This window comes from Eucalyptus grandis, chromosome 2, assembly GCF_016545825.1.
Source record: "Eucalyptus grandis isolate ANBG69807.140 chromosome 2, ASM1654582v1, whole genome shotgun sequence".
In the NCBI taxonomy this organism is placed as follows: Eukaryota; Viridiplantae; Streptophyta; class Magnoliopsida; order Myrtales; family Myrtaceae; genus Eucalyptus; species Eucalyptus grandis.
Genome location: NC_052613.1, coordinates 6,917,895 through 6,934,404, shown reverse-complemented (window position 1 = coordinate 6,934,404; position 16,510 = coordinate 6,917,895). Strand labels below are relative to the sequence as shown.

Sequence of the window (16,510 nt, the reverse complement as noted above, 5' to 3'; positions counted from 1 at the left end):
GTTATAATTAAAAAAAAAAAAACACTAGAACCATATGACTGTAATTAGTAATGGATCTTTATCACCTGGACTGGAGAAATGGACAAATTTGATGTCTTTGAAAGAACATATAAAATTAACAGGAAATTATATGGTATAATCACTATTCTTCAGAGATGCCCAAACAAGTTCAACAGAAGAGTTACTCTTTTAATAAAAAAATGTCTACCCTTGCAATGTCGGTAACATTACTGAAACAACAGAACAAATCAAGTGAACTTCACAGATGATTGGCATTACTCTGCATAACTAAACACATTCAAACCTTTTCTCACTGGCTTCTATGATCTGCTATTTCCATGTACCGGTCGGCGAATATCAAACTGGTCTACAAACTCCAAAGGAGTAACAGTTTCATTTCGTATTCTCCTGATCTTGGGACTCAACAGGCCCCGATGTCTGAACCCATACAGTTTGAGCACTTGATTGTCTGCAAAATTGAATGCCCTCTCCATGCTTCCTAGGCACTTCTCAACTGGGTAATCCCCATAACTCCCACAAGGCTTACAACCCACGAAATGAGTCACAAATGGCCACCTCTCGTCTCCCAAACCAGGATGATACTTTTCAATCATCTCTTCATACCGTTCCACCAATCCCAACCAATAACCGTGCAAATAATAAGAATTCTCAACAAACACCTTATCCATCCACTTATCCTTCTGAGAGATCAGCAAGTATATCAAAGCAGACTGATCATCCGCCTCGAAAGCCGGCCTTCCTTTCAGATTAGCAGTCAAAATCTTCCCAGCCTCATCACGGATTGGCCCCTTCGGGCCCATCGGTGCCCAAGCATCAAGCAAATCCAATGACCACTGGCAATTCCTAAAGAGAAAGCTTCCAGTGTTCAAAGCAATCCACGACTTCTGATCAAACAACAGATCAGGGTACCCGTGAATAACCAAATTGTGCTTATCATACTTCGAAAGCGGGATCTCAAACACCATATCAGTGAACAAAGCATCACTGTCCATCCACCAAATCCACTCCACCTCAGGGTGTGACAACATCAACCTCCTAATCATGGGCAATTTGGCCCAATACCCAGCAAGCTCCTTATCCAAATGAGCCATATTATACACAATCTCAATCCCATGAATCCTACAATAGTCAATCTTGTTCTTAACAGCCTTCAACAAATAGTGGTCCCCAATCGCGTTATCGCAAGGGTTCGGCTGCGACCCAGTTAGGAGCAAGATCCTAGGCTTACCATTGACGTGGCTGGGGAACTCGGGATTGCTCTCGAGCCAATTCTTGCGGTCGGTATCCCAAGTCGAGATCTTTGGGCCCAGCGCGTAGGTGACGTTGAGATTGATCTCGGCCTCGGGCGGGTCGTCCGGGTCGATGGGGTCGGAGTCGGACCGGATCTCGGCGAGGATCCGGTTGGTCTCCTCGATCAGGTTCTGGTTGACGGCGTCGGCGTCGGAGCTCCCGAGGTTGCCCACGCCGATCGTGCCGCGGAGGACGAGGATCGTGACGAAGCCGCAGAGGAGCGTGATCTTGATGTTGTTGAACGTCTTCTGGATCTGCCGCCCCCGGGGGATGATGCGGGACGCGTGCCGGCCGTTGGCGGCGGTGGTCGGCAGGGAGGAGGAGGTCCGCTTCTGGGGGGTGAACCCGTCCTGACCCATTTCTTGATTTGGCAAGAAAATCAAAGAATCCGGCGGCGCAAGGTCATGGAAGCGCTCGCCGGCCGGGCATTTGGAGGATTCCGGGGAGATCTCGACCTGCCCTGCTCGAAAGTCGACGTTTTGGGAGGGAAGGTGGGTGTATAAACCCTAGACGTGGGGAGGAGTAGTGGAGCTCACGTAGACCGAAGGAAGAAGAAGAAGAAGCACCATGTGAGAGAGAGAGAGAGAGAGAGAGAGAGGCAGGTGAGTGGAAGCTGGACAGCAACATGGGTCCGACACCGACTGTCTTAAATTTTCTTTTCATTTTCTTGACATTGCAATTTTTTAATACAAAGCACGATTCTCTTTGTCCCGTCTCGGATCTCCCCCATGATATTATTTGATTTTTCAAATAATCTTGGATGTATAGTATCAAGAAAATGATCTGATGCGTAAGCTTCGATTCCACGGAGAACCATGTTAACAAATTGTCGAATTTATGAGATTTGTGAACGAACTTTCCCCCCGCGAAATATGTACCTAGACATGTCAATTTATTTTTAACCATTCCGATTAGGACACAGGCGGATCGATACTGAAATGTGTGATCCATCGATTTATGGATTTTGGATTTATGGATTTTGGGTTTTAGAGTGATCTGCAAAATATGGAAAGAGTCGGTCGTTTTCAAGAATCTCACATCATTCAAGAAACAAACTAATCGGGGAAATCCATGGAATGGCGGGTATTGCCAACTCTAAATGGGGCCCCTTGAGTCTCTTGACAGTGAGCGCATGGCTGTCTTGTGTAGTATTTTTAAACCTTAATCAAACCGAATAATCAAATGAATAAAAAGGCTGATTTGACCCTCCTACTCGTTTTCCCTGCCGGTGGAAGAAAACACAATTCATCCACGGTCAAATGGGAACGCATCTCATTCTTGAATTTCTTTGAAAGTTCTCATTTTTCCATCCTCAATTTGCCGCTACATAAGGGGAATATGCCAGGTGCCGCTCCAAAACACTGTTCATGGGACAGAAAATGATAATAAATGGCAAGTGGGACTTGTTGACATGTGCACTGCTGGTGCACTTGCCTCATTTCATGGGCCCTTCCGGCCCTTCAGATCTTATCTGAGCTGAGCCACCATATTTTTGTCCTTGGACAACGGCGTTTTGCGGGCCTGCAGTAGAGAATAGTCATAGCATCTGCAATCAAAGGGCTGAACCGAGCAATGAAAGGCCCCAGCTGTATGTTTGCTTGCTTCGTCCAAAAGGGGCAGCACATGCAAGGGTGATCCTACAGTTCAGGCGGGGCATGATCAATTAGGCACATTAGCATGTACTCCTATTCCGAAAACTCAACTCTTTCTTGATGAGATCATCAGGTGAATCTGACTCAAGTTGAGTGGTTATTCAGGGTTTCCAGGGGAAACCCAAAAATCGAGTCTCGCTCGATTGTCATTCATGAGGATAAGGAATATTTGCTGTTCCCACAAGTGCTTTGCAAATCGATTCAGCAAGGCCCAGAGACCTGCAAGTGGATGTTCAAACATCAGATGAACTCATGTGAGAAAGAAAAAATGAAAAAGTCAGCCATACAATGAAGTGGAAGTCTGGCTAAATGGAGTTCAAGCACAAAATCAACATTCATAAACTGGAATCGCACCTCAATACTCTGTAGGACTAAAGTGAACATTTTTCCATGGGTCTATGCAAGCTACAATACTGAGAGGCGATGAACTGACACTGTGCTGAACTAGCTCTATTTCATGCCTTTCTTGTAGCCTTTCTTCTTCTGCTTCTTCTTCCTTTTCTTTCCTCTGACCCTACTATTTTGCAATGGGGGCTCTTCAATCATGCATACCAAAGGCTCAACATCCTCCAACTTCCTCACTGGTTTAAAAACTTCAGTGATCTGAGGGTTCAACATGTCCTCGGGCCATCTTAAATTGATGCCCTTACTTGCTGCTTCATCCCAAAGCTCTCTGGCCTTACAAAAATCGCCTCCTCGACAAAACTTTGGTATGAGAACATCATATACCGGCCCATATCCGCCCAACGAACTGCTTTTCATTCGCTTGAACAATTCGAGAGCATGATTCACTCTCTCGACCCCGCAAAGAATGCCAATGAGATCATAATAAAACTTATGCTCTGGCACCAACCCCTGCTCAATCATTTCATCTACTATCTTGTTGCCCTTGCCGAATCTTCCGCTCAGATATAATACTCTCGCAACTAGATAATAACTCACCCAATCTGGAGAACACCCTGACTTCTTCATTTGGTCAAGAATTTGGCATGATTCCTTGACTCTCCTAGCCCTACCCAAACATGAAAGCACAATATTGTAACTAATTGAATTAGGAGCGATCATAAAGGTTCTCATTTCCATCATCACATTCAAAGATTCTGGAACGAGACCTGAAGGATTACGCTTAAGGTTTTGCTCACACAAGCATCTGAGAAAGGTGTTAAAGCAAAACAAATCTGGCATAAACCCAGCAGATTTCATCTCCTTGATAATTCTCCTCGCTTGCTTCACATCCTCCTTCTCAGACCACCCGTATAGAAGACACCTGTAGATACACGGCTCGATGCCTTCTAAATTACTCTTGTGATGCTGAACTACCCCCTCGGCCATCTTGGCATGTCCTTTGGAACAGAGCGCATTGACAACAGCCATCACCGTTGCACTGTCCTGGGGACATTTGAATTTCTCCAAGTTCTTGAAGAGACCCAATGCCTCACCTTCTCTCCCCAAGCTCACCAATTTCTCCGCTACTACACTATAAGTCTGTTTATCCATCACCCGGCCTTCTTTCCCAAGATCCGAGATCAGTATCTCCATCGCCGTGTGATCCTTCTTCTCCGCAAACACCTCAATTGCATAGTTAAAATCCTTATCCTCAATACCGGAGCCCAAATTCTTCCTAGCCCAAGAGAAGAATCTCAGCAACCTCCTGGTGGGCGCTCCGTCCTTGCAACGGTCGATCACTTGGGTGACAAGGGACGACGTCAAACGGCCTCCGAACCGATCAAGACTCGATTCCAGGTCATCCAAGCTACCGACCGGGGTCGAAACTGCGTCGCAGAGATCCCGCCGCTCGAGCAGCGCCCGCGGGGCCGACCGCGTGGAGCATAAACGTCCGTGGCGCGGTTCGCAATGTCGGGCAACGCGGCATTGGCCGAGAATGCCTCTACATCTCGACGCGGTTCCTCTGGAGAATATCATCGAACAGGTGGTGTGCGTTCAGCAGGTGCTAAAATTTCACCCACGAATAGGTCCAATCTTCAATAATTATCTCCATTGCGAGTTCAAACGTACACGGACAGAGCCTCCCTCCTACTGACAACACAATCTGAACACCTTTTCCTCGAACAGACGCGAGCGATGCGGATCAAAAAAGCTAGATGCTGAAAAAGGTAGAGAGAGAGAGAGAGAGATTGTAGAGTCGGGCTGTTCTTCAACTCCCTCCACGATTGTTGTTTTGCTGAAAGACCTAATTGCCATTTCTTTTGATTGTGGGTGGGTAGATTTGGAATTAGAGTTGAAAAATATAATTTAGAATAAAATCGAGACTAAACTTGAAATTTGAGACTTTTTTTTGGCTCAAACTTTAAGAACCGACTTTGACCGATTTGGTTTCCGAGTGAAAATGGTTTTGTAGAAATTTTAAAATCGATTTTTAGGTAGAACCGATTTTGAATGGGTTCATAACTAAAAATCCTCATACTTCTATGGAAAATAATGAGATTGAGTATTCCAACAAAACACGTGCCAATTATGGTGTTCAAGGACTTTTTGCAAAAATAATGTATCATGAGAGAGCAATTGAGTTCAAAAAAATTGAAACAAAAAAAGTAAGTAAGTTGTTTCTTGAGTCGACCTTCAATTGTTGGCCCATTTGAAAGTTGATCGGTTTCAAAAGTCAAGAATCGACTTTTCCAAATTTATAATTTGATGCCTTTTCACTTCAAAATTAATCACCTCTTCTCTATCTATTAGGGGTGAGCAGTGGTTTAGGGTCGACCCCTGGATCGGCCAACTCGCCTGGGCCATGATCCGGTTCCCCGTTCGGGGATTAGGTCGATCCTGATACCCGAAATTCCAAAAACCAACACCTGTGCGGATTGGTCGTCTGGTCCTAAGACTTTTGGGTCGGTCCAACCCTAGATCAACCCTGTATATTATATTATTATTTATAATTCTTTTATATATTCAAACCTAAGTAAAATGTTTGTTATATTATATTATATTGAAATGTTCTATCAATAGTACTAATAGTAATTTCAATTTAAAAATTTTGTTGAGTATTAATTATGTGTCGTTTGTTTTGTTTTTAGGTTTTTAGAAGTTCAAGTGAATTAACAAGATGTGAAGTTATATATTCATGGTTTATATTAAGTATTTTGAACTTTTTATGGTTTAATTGTATTTTACTAATGAATTTCAGCTGCACTTTGCTTTTCAATTTGTGTCGAATGGTAGAAGTTTTTGAATAATAGAGTAGTACTGCTTGAGGTACGGTGATTTCTACCAGTGGTGTGAAGCTCATTTTTTGGTTGAGTGGACTTTATATGATCAAATGCAGGAAAACAATATTGCATATGACCACCTGTGGTGGTGGCGTAGGTGGTTGAGCAAGGGACCTCTAACGCAAAGGTCCTGAGTTCGATCCACGGAGTTGTCGTGCTTCAGTGCAAGCCGTGTCTTACCCGGGGCACGTGGGTGGTGGGTCCTCACGTGCCTCACGTGCCTCCCGGGGTTTACCTCGACGCGAAGCGCGTGCGGGGTTCCCCCGGTCACCAAAAAAAAAAAAAAACAATATTGCATATGGTGTTATGAATATTAAAGATAGATGATTACAAGAATTTTCTATCTTGTCCCATATCTCGATAAGTGGTTAGCAGGTACGAAATTTCTATTATTGTGTCATCTTAAATTTGCTAAATATGTATTTTTATTTATAGTTTAGTTGCACAATGCCGCATTGTCGATGGATATGTAATTTGGATATGTATGTTTGCTTTTTTAGGAAGTATAAAAAATAAGACGAAAAATAATTATCGATCGGTCCTGGTTGACCACAGGCCAACCGACCCGAACCCATTGAGTCGGTCCCGGTCCTCGGTCCAAAGCTCAATAGGGTTGGTCGCCGGTCACCAAAAATTGAGGGCCAACAACACTGTATGGAGTTGGTCAGGGTTAAGGGGTGGCCGGGCCAACCCTGACCATGCTCTACTATCTATCAAAATAATACGTTATTAGGAAAATTTCAAATAAATATATGAAGTGTCATTATTTTTTCAAATAAGTACATGAAATGAACATTATTTCAAAAAACTACAAAAAAATATAGGTAGGAGGGTGTGGCCACTACCTCATCGCAGGTGGGGTGATGGCGAGGGTTGGCGAGATCATTGAGGCTTGGGGGTTGGGGGGGATGTCCAAGGGAGAGAAGAGGAAAAAAGAAAAGAAAAAGGAAAAAAAATCAAAGGATGAAAAAATCAAAATAATTTAAAAAAATATAAATACCTCTTTCTCCGATCGCTGGAAAAGTCACCATTGGCTAAAAGCCCTTATTTGAGACAATTTAACCACTTTAAATTCTTATTTAAAATAATTTGGTTACTTTTAGATTTTTATTTGAAATAATGTTCAGTTTCAATTTTATTTGAGAAAGTTAAGACATTTCATGCCATTTGTTGAAACTTCCCTACATTATTTTTACCAATATTTTTAGATAAAGAAGAAAAAGAAAAACCGAAACCATTTATTTATGGAGAACGACATTCCGGGGCCCAGCTAAGGACGGTTCCGGACTTTCCCAGTCGCGGTGGCACCAACCGTAAATAACGAGGAAAACCACCCCAAAATTCCCATTTTCCGCTCCCTGAGAAAACTCCCCTCCTCCTCCTCCTCCTCCTCCTCCCTCTCCGATCGGCTCTCCCGTCGAAATTCTCCGGCGACCTTCCGGCGACCCTCCGATTCACCCGACGGTGCGTTTCGATCTCCTCTCCCGACTTTTGAATTCGATCATCCGGTCGGGATATCCGGTGCTCGAATTCTGTCTTTTTTTTCTTTTTCAATTTCGATTCTTGAGGATCGGGGGGGGTGTGATCTGACCGGTCGGGGAGTCCGCATCGAGGCCGTGTTTGATCGGAGATTTCTGAGAGAGTTGAGCATTTGGTCGTCGTTGCGCTGATTATTGGGGGTCGTTTTGGTTTCGTCTGTTGTGGTGAAGGTCGGATTTTTTAGGGCGCGATGAGCCAGGTGTTCGAGGGGTACGAGCGCCAGTACTGCGAGGTGTCCGCGAATCTGTCGCGGAAATGCACGGCGGCCGCCGCCCTTAACGGAGGTAATGTGTGATTTGATGTTCGAAATGTTATTTTTTTCTTTTTCGTTGTTGCCAATGCTGTTGGGGGAGGTGTTCTTGATTCGATAGGTTGGTGATTGTATTTGATGGGATGTTTAGAATCTCTGGGTGCCCTTTATGGGTTTCTAATGGTTCCGAGGAATGCATTGTAAGAAAGTCTTGGTTATAGTTCGTAGGTTGGGCATATGGAAATGCATTGGGGAAGGTTTTCTTGATTCGATAGATTGGTGAATGTATTTGATGGAATGTTTAGAATCTATGGAGCCCTTTGTGGGTTTTTAATGATTCTGAGGAATGCATTGTAAGAAAGTCTTGGTTTTCGTTTGTGGGTTGGGCATATGGAAATGCAAGTGTAAAAACATTGGGAGGAAGAGTGTCTTTTTACCATTTTGTTATGGTTAATGCTGAACTCCAGATCATGGTTATTCCTCATGTTATCTGTTGATTTATTCTCTGCGATCGGCATTTAAAAGCTTGAGAAGATTAAAGAATTTCTTTGATGGTTAAGGAAGTTGATTATGTAGAGGGGTCTGGAGATGTAACTAGGAACTGGGTGATAAAGTATGAAATTAACTTATTTTTGTTTGTTACCTGATTGTGGTGAGCTGTTTGTTCCTTATAAATATGCAGAGCAGAAGAAGCAGAAGCTTTCTGAAATTAAAGCTGGCTTGGATGATGCCGAAGCCCTGGTATACAAGAATAACACTATCAATTAGTATAGTCCTTTCTTTTTCCCATGAATAGTTACCTATGTTGAGCTTTTATGATTCTTGTAGATTCGGAAAATGGACCTTGAGGCGCGCAGTCTGCAGCCAAGTGTCAAAGCAACGCTTCTTGCCAAGTTAAGGGAATATAAAACTGATCTGAACAATTTGAAGACCGAAGTAAAACGACTTACATCTCCAAATGCTAATCTGGCTGCCAGAGACGATTTGCTGGAGTCGGGCATGGCAGATGCAATGATGGTCTCTCTCTCTCTCTCTCTCTCTCTCTCTCTCTCTCTCTCTGTGACATATTTCTTTGTATTCACTGCTTACCTTGTTTGGTTTGCTGTGGATGATTTATTGATATTGCTAGGTTTCTGCTGATCAAAGGGGGAGACTGTTGATGTCAACAGAAAGATTAAATCATTCAACTGACAGAATTAAAGAAAGTAGAAGGACAATGCTTGAAACAGAGGAACTTTGCGTCTCAATTCTTCAAGATCTACATCAACAACGCCAATCCCTTCTGCATGCTCATAACAATGTACGTCATTCTCCATGATCGCATTCCTTATTTGGCTCAATCCAGTTTTCCAGCTTTGTCTCGATCTAAGGATTTCTGAGATAGAAAGTAATTACTCTCTTTTCCCACGTAAATTCCAGTATTACTTGTGAAAGTTTGGTTCTCCCCTACTGGTAGTATCCTAGCATGGTCTGATCAGACCCTCTCTCCATATGGTCTGTCCCAATTTGCTTAGTTCATGTATCATCCTTTTTTATCCCAAGGAATATTGATGTGGACTTTTGGGATTGTTGCTGCATGTGAACCCTTTGTGTACTTTGTCGGACAAATAGGTTTCTGTTCAGGGCGTGTCAGTTTGTTAAAATTCGTTGTAGGAAGACATTTATTGATGTTAGTTCTTTGGTTTACAGCTTCATGGGGTGGATGAAAATATCGGCAAGAGTAAAAAGATTTTGACTGCCATGTCAAGAAGGATGAGCAGGAACAAGTGGATCATTGGCTCCATCATTGCGGCCCTCGTCGCTGCCATTATTCTGATCCTTTATTTTAAGCTGCGTTGATGTCATCGCGTGGTGGAGACACGTCCCTATCTGCTCAATTGTTGATGGCTTTTCCATGGTGTGAATGTTGCTAATACTTGCAAATTTTTTGTCTTCTTAGAGCATGATGGTGTATGTTTTTGCTGAGCTGAGTCTTTATTTGTGTAATCATCACCATTTTGCCGACCTTTTCCTTACTTAAAAGTGCAAATAGTCACAAGCTTCTGTCAGTTTATGCACACTGCAGACTCCATTTTTCCTGGCCTAAGGTCTTTTCTCATTATCTATCGCACTCTACTTTAGTATGTCTTTTGTTCCGTACCCTACTTTTGAATCTGTTGATCCACACTGTATAGCATAAGAATTGCAGCTCGAGTTCATGATGTTTAGTGGTGTCGAACAAGGAAAAATTCACTCCCCTGATAACACGGAAAATCCAATGTTAATTCAATTTGATAGATCAAAGTTAAAAACACCATCGAAATCATGTCAATTTGCAGCAAATTACAAATCCCACAGGAAAGAAACCGGCTGGACTTGGTTCCCAAATCGGCACAACTGGATAGGAGTTTCTTTTCATCTGAAAAATATTTGCTTCCAGCTTCCGAATTGTGCAAGCGGAAACCAAAACTTTAACGTATCTGTTCCAACAAACTACGAAAAGATCAAATGGGGAACCGATATCACGTGGCATCATTTTGTTTGATGAATAATTAAGGCCAAGGACGAAGCTCCCACGGTGCACAGTTCAGGCCTGGATTGGAAGACGAACACAGCGGTGAGCTGCTTTCGTGCAATCTGCGTCACCTTTCCCGTGCCGAAATCTGATATTGGCATCCATAATCAGAGCTGATGCTGCATATGATCTTTGCCGAATTGAGATGCAAGCAACTCAGCTTTCGTATCCTCATGGGTTCAGCAGATAAAAATGACCTTCATGTTCCAGAAATTTCAGCATCGGGAGTGGAACCCCTCGAAGCCAGATCCTCATCCTCATACTCTGCTTCATCCTCGTCATAATCAGCAGACTCAGGCTGGCCATTTAAATCCACATTTACACCATTTACTTTCCTCACAAATTGGCCGCGCACTCGGGGCCTCCTTTCGGCAAGTCGTTTCCTGTTAACATACCTAATCTTCTTGTCAAAGCACCGCTCTTTCCTTTTCTGCCTAAACTTGAGTAGGGCTGCCTCTCGCCTATCTACTTTATTCGTTTTTGCTTCAGATATAGATGAACCTCCAAAGGATGGCCATGAATGAGGTGAAGACATGAGACCTTGTTGTAAGCATAAGCCAACTGGGTAATAGGGAAATGACGCCATCCCATTTACATGGGTGGGAAAATGAGGAAGATGACTGTACTGGGGCAACATGGCTGAAGTAGGATGGTTTTGCAAGTCATGCAGATTATTCTGGTACGCTTGTGCTGATGAATGCACCATAACTGGATTAACAACTCCGGGCACATAGTATGGATATGTGCTTTGCGCAGGCAATCCAGGGAGGTCAACACGAAGGCTCATTTGTCGCATGTATAGGCATCTGAGGTGCCCGTTCTTCCATGAAATTCCTTTGTTGAGGAAAGTCAGCTGACCCTGGCGGCGTACAGGACCGTTCCAAAGACACAGAATCTGGAACACTACTCCCACTTGGAAATTCATCTCCTAGGGAAGATTTCTCCCAGACCTCTCCATTTTCATGTGCTTGAGGATCATAAACTGCCTGCTCATCCTCCGCCTGATTCTTCTCTTCCATCCGATAATTTACAGAAGCACAACCATCAACTTGTTCAGCTGTTGAAGGAGTATTCTTGACAATTGTCGATTTGACGTATGTAAAGAAGGCAGACGACTCTCCAACTTTTAGTTCACTCTTCTTAGGACCAGAGGAACATGGTCCTGCACAACAACAAATTCCAGGATTACAGACATAGTGATAGTGATAGGAATAGTAATAAACAAAGAGACAATTGATTCTTCATTCTACTGATGAGGATATATCATCAGGAAAGCATAAAAAATGCTGCAAAAGATGTGATGCACATGACAGCACTCAGGCTGACTCTATGCATGCTACAAGAGACAATATAATACAAATTAAAGCATGCTCACCGGTTCGACGATCACTGATTCCTGGCACATCAGGGCGACAATTTACTGCACCTTTAAGTGGGGGCTCAGCAACAGCACCAGACTGACAAGATGAAATCAGAAATATCATAATTCTGAACTAGTACATCACAAGTTTTGGGATATGAGTAGTGAATTTATGAGTTTACCATAATTTGGCAGAATGAAAAGAGAAATCAATTTCTTCATAGATTTTGCCATCCCAACAATCTCATCAAGATTAACCAAATTTTAGAGGATAGAATAGATCCTTCATAGATCCCACTTCTTCATTAGTTTTTCCCTGGGAGCAACCTTAATCCAGTCCATGTATGTACAAACAGTTTCTTCATTTCAGCTAGCTGTCGCACCACTTAGCTAACTGCCTCTATGAATTAATTAGATGAAACAACCTTATTTCAAATTTCTCACGACCTGATATTATCAGGAAAACAGAATGCCCACAGCTCCACAGAAAAGAGTGGTAGAAAATTTCACCACAATTGATCCATTCCAGTAAGTGGAACAAAGAACCTCAACACTCTATGTAATACTCACCTCGTCTTCATGAGTTGCAGACAGCCCAATCTCAGGATTGGCATTCTTCCGGGACTTATCATCAGTATCATCAGAAAGCAAAGTAGTACTATTTGTATTATTATCACTAGGGTCGGAACCAATCAGATCAAAGTCATAGCTCAAAATGTTCTTCTCTACCAGTCCAAGCTGCCAAAAAAAAAAAAAAACAGAGTGAAGTAAAACATTAAAAACTGCTGCTTTGCAGATTCCAAGCTCAAGACTATTGTAATTGGAAAATTCCAATACAAATGCACTCATTAAATTAGCAAAGACTAGGTAGTTGGATAGACATGAAAAAGTGTCCTGAAGGACAGGGGCACTACCATTTAAATATGTAAAGACCATGTAAAGTGTAATATGTCACTCAAATTATCAGGTCCTGAAGCAAGAAAACTTCATTCAAAAAGCTGCCTCCAGCAGCTTAGATCATGGTCTAAACTAGCTCATACAAACTTCAAACTCATATCTGAACACTGTAGTTGGTTTGATTAATTCACTATGGCACTTCCACTCAGCAAATATCAAATAATTCTTCGTCGTAAGTATGGAAAGGAAATTAGCATGGTCACACAAAACTGACCATGCGTCGCCTTCTCCACATGTGAGTCCACAAGTTCAACAACTCATTGGTGCGCAATGGCTTCACAAGATAGTCCGCTGCTCCCAATCTCAAGCATTTGACAACAATTGAGACCTCATCCTGTGCTGACATCACTTATTAAAGCCAAAAAGAAATAATAGAATAATTAGTATTGATAGTATTGGATCTACATCTATCATAAGTTTGGAAGCAACTAACGCATATATTTTGTCCAGGGACTCTTCCTCAAAAAACCCTAATCCCCTCTAAAAAAACTCATAACATCATCCAGGAGGACTGACAATCAAGAGTATTAGCCATGCCTGTTTATTCAGAAAGAAACTACATATCGATAACATTGAATGAATGAAAAACCATCCACCAGTGCTGGTGGAGGCAACTAGTTTCCAAATGATTCCGATATTAAAATGCATTTGATGAAGGTTAACTAAAACTAGATGTCTCTATTTGCTTAAACTTAGAAAGATGAGGAGGGAAGTGTTGCAACCAGGTAACGTTGGCAGCTAACGGGCGATGATGAACTTACTGATGATGGGAATCCGCCTCAATTCTTTATCTCTTGTAATATATTTTAACATCTTCATGCCTTTGTTCATGGGCATGTCAACTTCAGCTAGAATAATGTCTATATCAGGCCCTTCAGCATTTAAAGCATCAATGACCTGTCTAGCGGATCTTACAGCAGTCACTGCAAAACAAATGCAAACAAATATGGGCCTCAATTTGAAATAAAGGATCTACCAAAAGCCTAGTATAGCACATATTTAGAGACTCACTTAATTTGACAATGGAAATACTAGTATGTTACTAAAACACAGAGAGAGAGGGAGGGAGGGAGGGAGGGAGGGAGAGGTGACAATTATCTCTTCCCCTTCAAAAGTACAATCAGCACCCCATCCCAAGTCCAACGGAGTGGAAATGAGAAGGAGTTTAATCAAAGAAGAAATCAGTTGAAGTTAAGCAATACAGTATTAAACAGAAGATCACTTCCTATTAATGTTCTCTAGCTTTATCAGCTGGACAATAGTCAAGCTAATTAAACAGTTACCAAGCATTTGTCCATCGAATAGAGGAGAAAAATACTCTTGCCATTTTAAAGACCATATGCTATTGCTTTTCATTCTCTCACAAATCAATTTTATGACATTGCACTTGTAGATTCTCAAGTTGGAAGTTCCTCTCATATCCCTGACAACAAGAATGGACATCGCTAACATTCCATTCTCCGTAAGCAGCACACTCTAAATTTAAGCTTTCTGAGTGGTCTCTATCTTTGTTCATCCATACTTGGCAAATTTGGTACACTTGATGCTTTACTCTATGCTTTCTAGCACAATTTAGACATATTTCCACCTCATATTTGACAAATATTCTCCTCAAATTAGCTCACACCTGAGCAGCACATAATATGAGAATGAATAAGCTCTGAATTTCCAACATACTTTGTTACCACAGCCTCTCAAACCACTTCTCCGTGAAGAAATGGAAAACTTTAACATAAAGCAAGCAATCGCAAATGTTAAGCATTTCAAATCAACCAAATGACCGACAATTATGGCCCTAAAGAAAGCACCAAAGCTAATGCGAAAAGAAAAAGAAAAAGTGCTGTTAAAAATGACAAATAACAAAATAACAGTTATACCCTGATAAGAGCATTTCAAAAGAAGCGTAAGGACCTCTTCCGAACTCTTCGTGTCGTTATCGCACAACAAGATCCTCACTTTGCTCCTGTCAATGAATCCTTCCCCACCACCACTCTTATTAGCATTCTTCCCAACACTTCCCCCAACGCCACCGCCGCCACTGCCGGAGGCGCCATCACCAATCTCTTTGTTCAGATTCAGTTCCAAACAATCCATAGCTCCAGCTAAGAGGCTCTCTCGCTGGCTAACCCGAAAAACGCTTCCTCGTTTCACTCAGGGGGACAACAGAGGACAAGGCCGAAAAAACCTCGGGCGATGCTAAAGGACTTCCATGGAAACTCTCCTCCGCACAGCCCCGACCGAAACTAAACTTAGGGTTATAGTCCTCGACACTCTGGTTCGCACAACATCTCCCACGAATCTACTCACGGAAAATCCCTCATCGAACATGCCGAAATCCAACACCTACTGTCAGTTCATACACACATCAGTAACCAAAAGTAGCGACAAAAAGCAAAATCCACAGCAACGCCGACGAGCAGCTAAGCTCCGACCAGCTCGACAGCTGTTCGGGAGCGCGGCGTCGCCGGAAACGAGCTCGAATCTACAGAGAGAGAAAAAACTCCGAAGCGGAACTCCGACGGCGGCTGCGGCTCAATCCCGGAGCCGCCCGGAGATCGGAGATCGGAGGCTGATCGACGATCGCCGGAGGGGCCGCGGCGCAAGTTAGCGCAGCCGGGAGAGAGAGACTTTTGGGTCTTTTCGCAGAGGAGGCAGGCGACGAGCAGACAAGAGAGAGAGAGAGAGAGAAATTATCTCCGCTGATATCTCTTTCTCTCTCTGAAAAAGCGTGCATTTCTTGAATTAACCAAAAAAAAAAAAGAACAGGCCGGTGGCGGAGGCTAACGTGCGCCGACATCGGGAGGCGACGAGGGCCGTCGGATCGCGGAGACGAGCGGGGATCGAGCTGGGGGTGCGCAGTGCGCACGGGGGAGCAGATAGGAGGGCGGGTGACGTGGAGGGAGGTCGAGGGGGTGTGCAGAGAAAAAAAAAGCGAGGCCAGCAAAAGCGAGGGTTGGATAGTTCGGTAGCGATGAGGAAGCCGCCACGTCACCCACTGCTGAGATCTTTCATTGATTGAGGAAGCCAATTGCCACCTTCCCTTTTTCCCACTTTTAAATTTAAAAAAAAAAGTGCAGAGAGAAAGAGGGGAGGGAGATATTTTAGATATCATTAGATTGGAACATGACACAAACGATTTCTACCCTAGACTTGATATGCAATGTATTTTTGAAAATTTAATTTGCTAAATATAGTCCATCCGAAGGTATGTAATGTTTCCCTTTAACCTTTTAAGGACCTGCTAAACTTTTCATATTGTTCAATATGATTTTTAGAATTTTGATACATTTTCATTTAGTTATTGAACTTTTTCATGAGAATGTTAGATGTTGTACGTAAGCTTAAATTAATGAAAAGACGATATTAAATATCTTCATATTATTTAGGGGTTAAATTAATTAGTTTAGGGATTATATTAAATAAATTAAAATTTTAGAAAATGTGTTATATGTTAACTCGAACTTCAAGGACTATTATGTCATTATTTCTATTGGGTTTGGGTCTCTGTCAATATGATTTTTTTTTTTTTAAATAGCTCAAAAAAGGGGCAAATTGGAGATAGACATCGAAATGGGGAAAGCGAATAATGAGTCACTGTCGAAATATGAAGTTTGAGAGAAGATATTTATTGATGGAGAAACTAATACATATTGTTTATGA

At 42.5% G+C, this 16,510-nt stretch overlaps 4 protein-coding genes across 4 annotated transcripts; 1 reads left to right on the top strand and 3 right to left on the bottom strand.

Moving 5' to 3' along the window:
• Positions 1 to 79: 79 nt before the first annotated feature.
• On the bottom strand, positions 80 to 1,936 carry LOC104420043 (probable xyloglucan 6-xylosyltransferase 5). Its single transcript, XM_010031946.3, has one exon. The coding sequence runs from the start codon at positions 1,668 to 1,670 to the stop codon at positions 321 to 323; it is 1,350 nt and encodes a 449-aa protein (XP_010030248.1). The 5' UTR covers positions 1,671 to 1,936; the 3' UTR covers positions 80 to 320.
• Positions 1,937 to 2,476: 540 nt separating this feature from the next.
• Positions 2,477 to 5,113, bottom strand: LOC104420033 (pentatricopeptide repeat-containing protein At5g61370, mitochondrial). The gene is made up of 2 exons (XM_010031935.3): positions 3,318 to 5,113; positions 2,477 to 3,182 (listed from the first exon to the last, which is right to left on the bottom strand). Exon 1 carries the CDS (start codon positions 4,884 to 4,886, stop codon positions 3,414 to 3,416), a length of 1,473 nt encoding a protein of 490 aa, XP_010030237.2. The 5' UTR covers positions 4,887 to 5,113; the 3' UTR covers positions 2,477 to 3,182; positions 3,318 to 3,413.
• Positions 5,114 to 7,495: 2,382 nt separating this feature from the next.
• LOC104420023 (vesicle transport v-SNARE 13) lies at positions 7,496 to 10,082 on the top strand. The gene is made up of 6 exons (XM_039307289.1): positions 7,496 to 7,654; positions 7,900 to 8,013; positions 8,662 to 8,720; positions 8,808 to 8,996; positions 9,109 to 9,279; positions 9,669 to 10,082. The coding sequence occupies exons 2-6, from the start codon at positions 7,920 to 7,922 to the stop codon at positions 9,816 to 9,818; spliced, it is 663 nt and encodes a 220-aa protein (XP_039163223.1). The 5' UTR covers positions 7,496 to 7,654; positions 7,900 to 7,919; the 3' UTR covers positions 9,819 to 10,082.
• A 138-nt stretch (positions 10,083 to 10,220) lies between these two features.
• On the bottom strand, positions 10,221 to 15,540 carry LOC104420010 (two-component response regulator-like APRR1). Its single transcript, XM_010031892.3, is given in 7 exon segments — positions 10,221 to 11,314; positions 11,316 to 11,695; positions 11,909 to 11,990; positions 12,464 to 12,631; positions 13,065 to 13,198; positions 13,612 to 13,773; positions 14,728 to 15,540. Coding segments are annotated over 7 exon segments (1,725 nt in total). The 5' UTR covers positions 14,945 to 15,540; the 3' UTR covers positions 10,221 to 10,732.
• Positions 15,541 to 16,510: the final 970 nt, after the last annotated feature.

Excerpts from the sequence above, each read along its gene's own strand:
- LOC104420043 (XM_010031946.3), bottom strand. The coding sequence starts at position 1,670 with ATGGGTCAGGACGGGTTCACCCCCCAGAAGCGGACCTCCTCCTCCCTG.
- LOC104420033 (XM_010031935.3), bottom strand. The coding sequence starts at position 4,886 with ATGATATTCTCCAGAGGAACCGCGTCGAGATGTAGAGGCATTCTCGGC.
- LOC104420023 (XM_039307289.1), top strand. The coding sequence starts at position 7,920 with ATGAGCCAGGTGTTCGAGGGGTACGAGCGCCAGTACTGCGAGGTGTCC. Across the intron at positions 8,014-8,661 it reads GGCCGCCGCCCTTAACGGAG|AGCAGAAGAAGCAGAAGCTT; the intron begins GTAATGTGTGAT and ends ATAAATATGCAG. Across the intron at positions 9,280-9,668 it reads TTCTGCATGCTCATAACAAT|CTTCATGGGGTGGATGAAAA; the intron begins GTACGTCATTCT and ends TTTGGTTTACAG.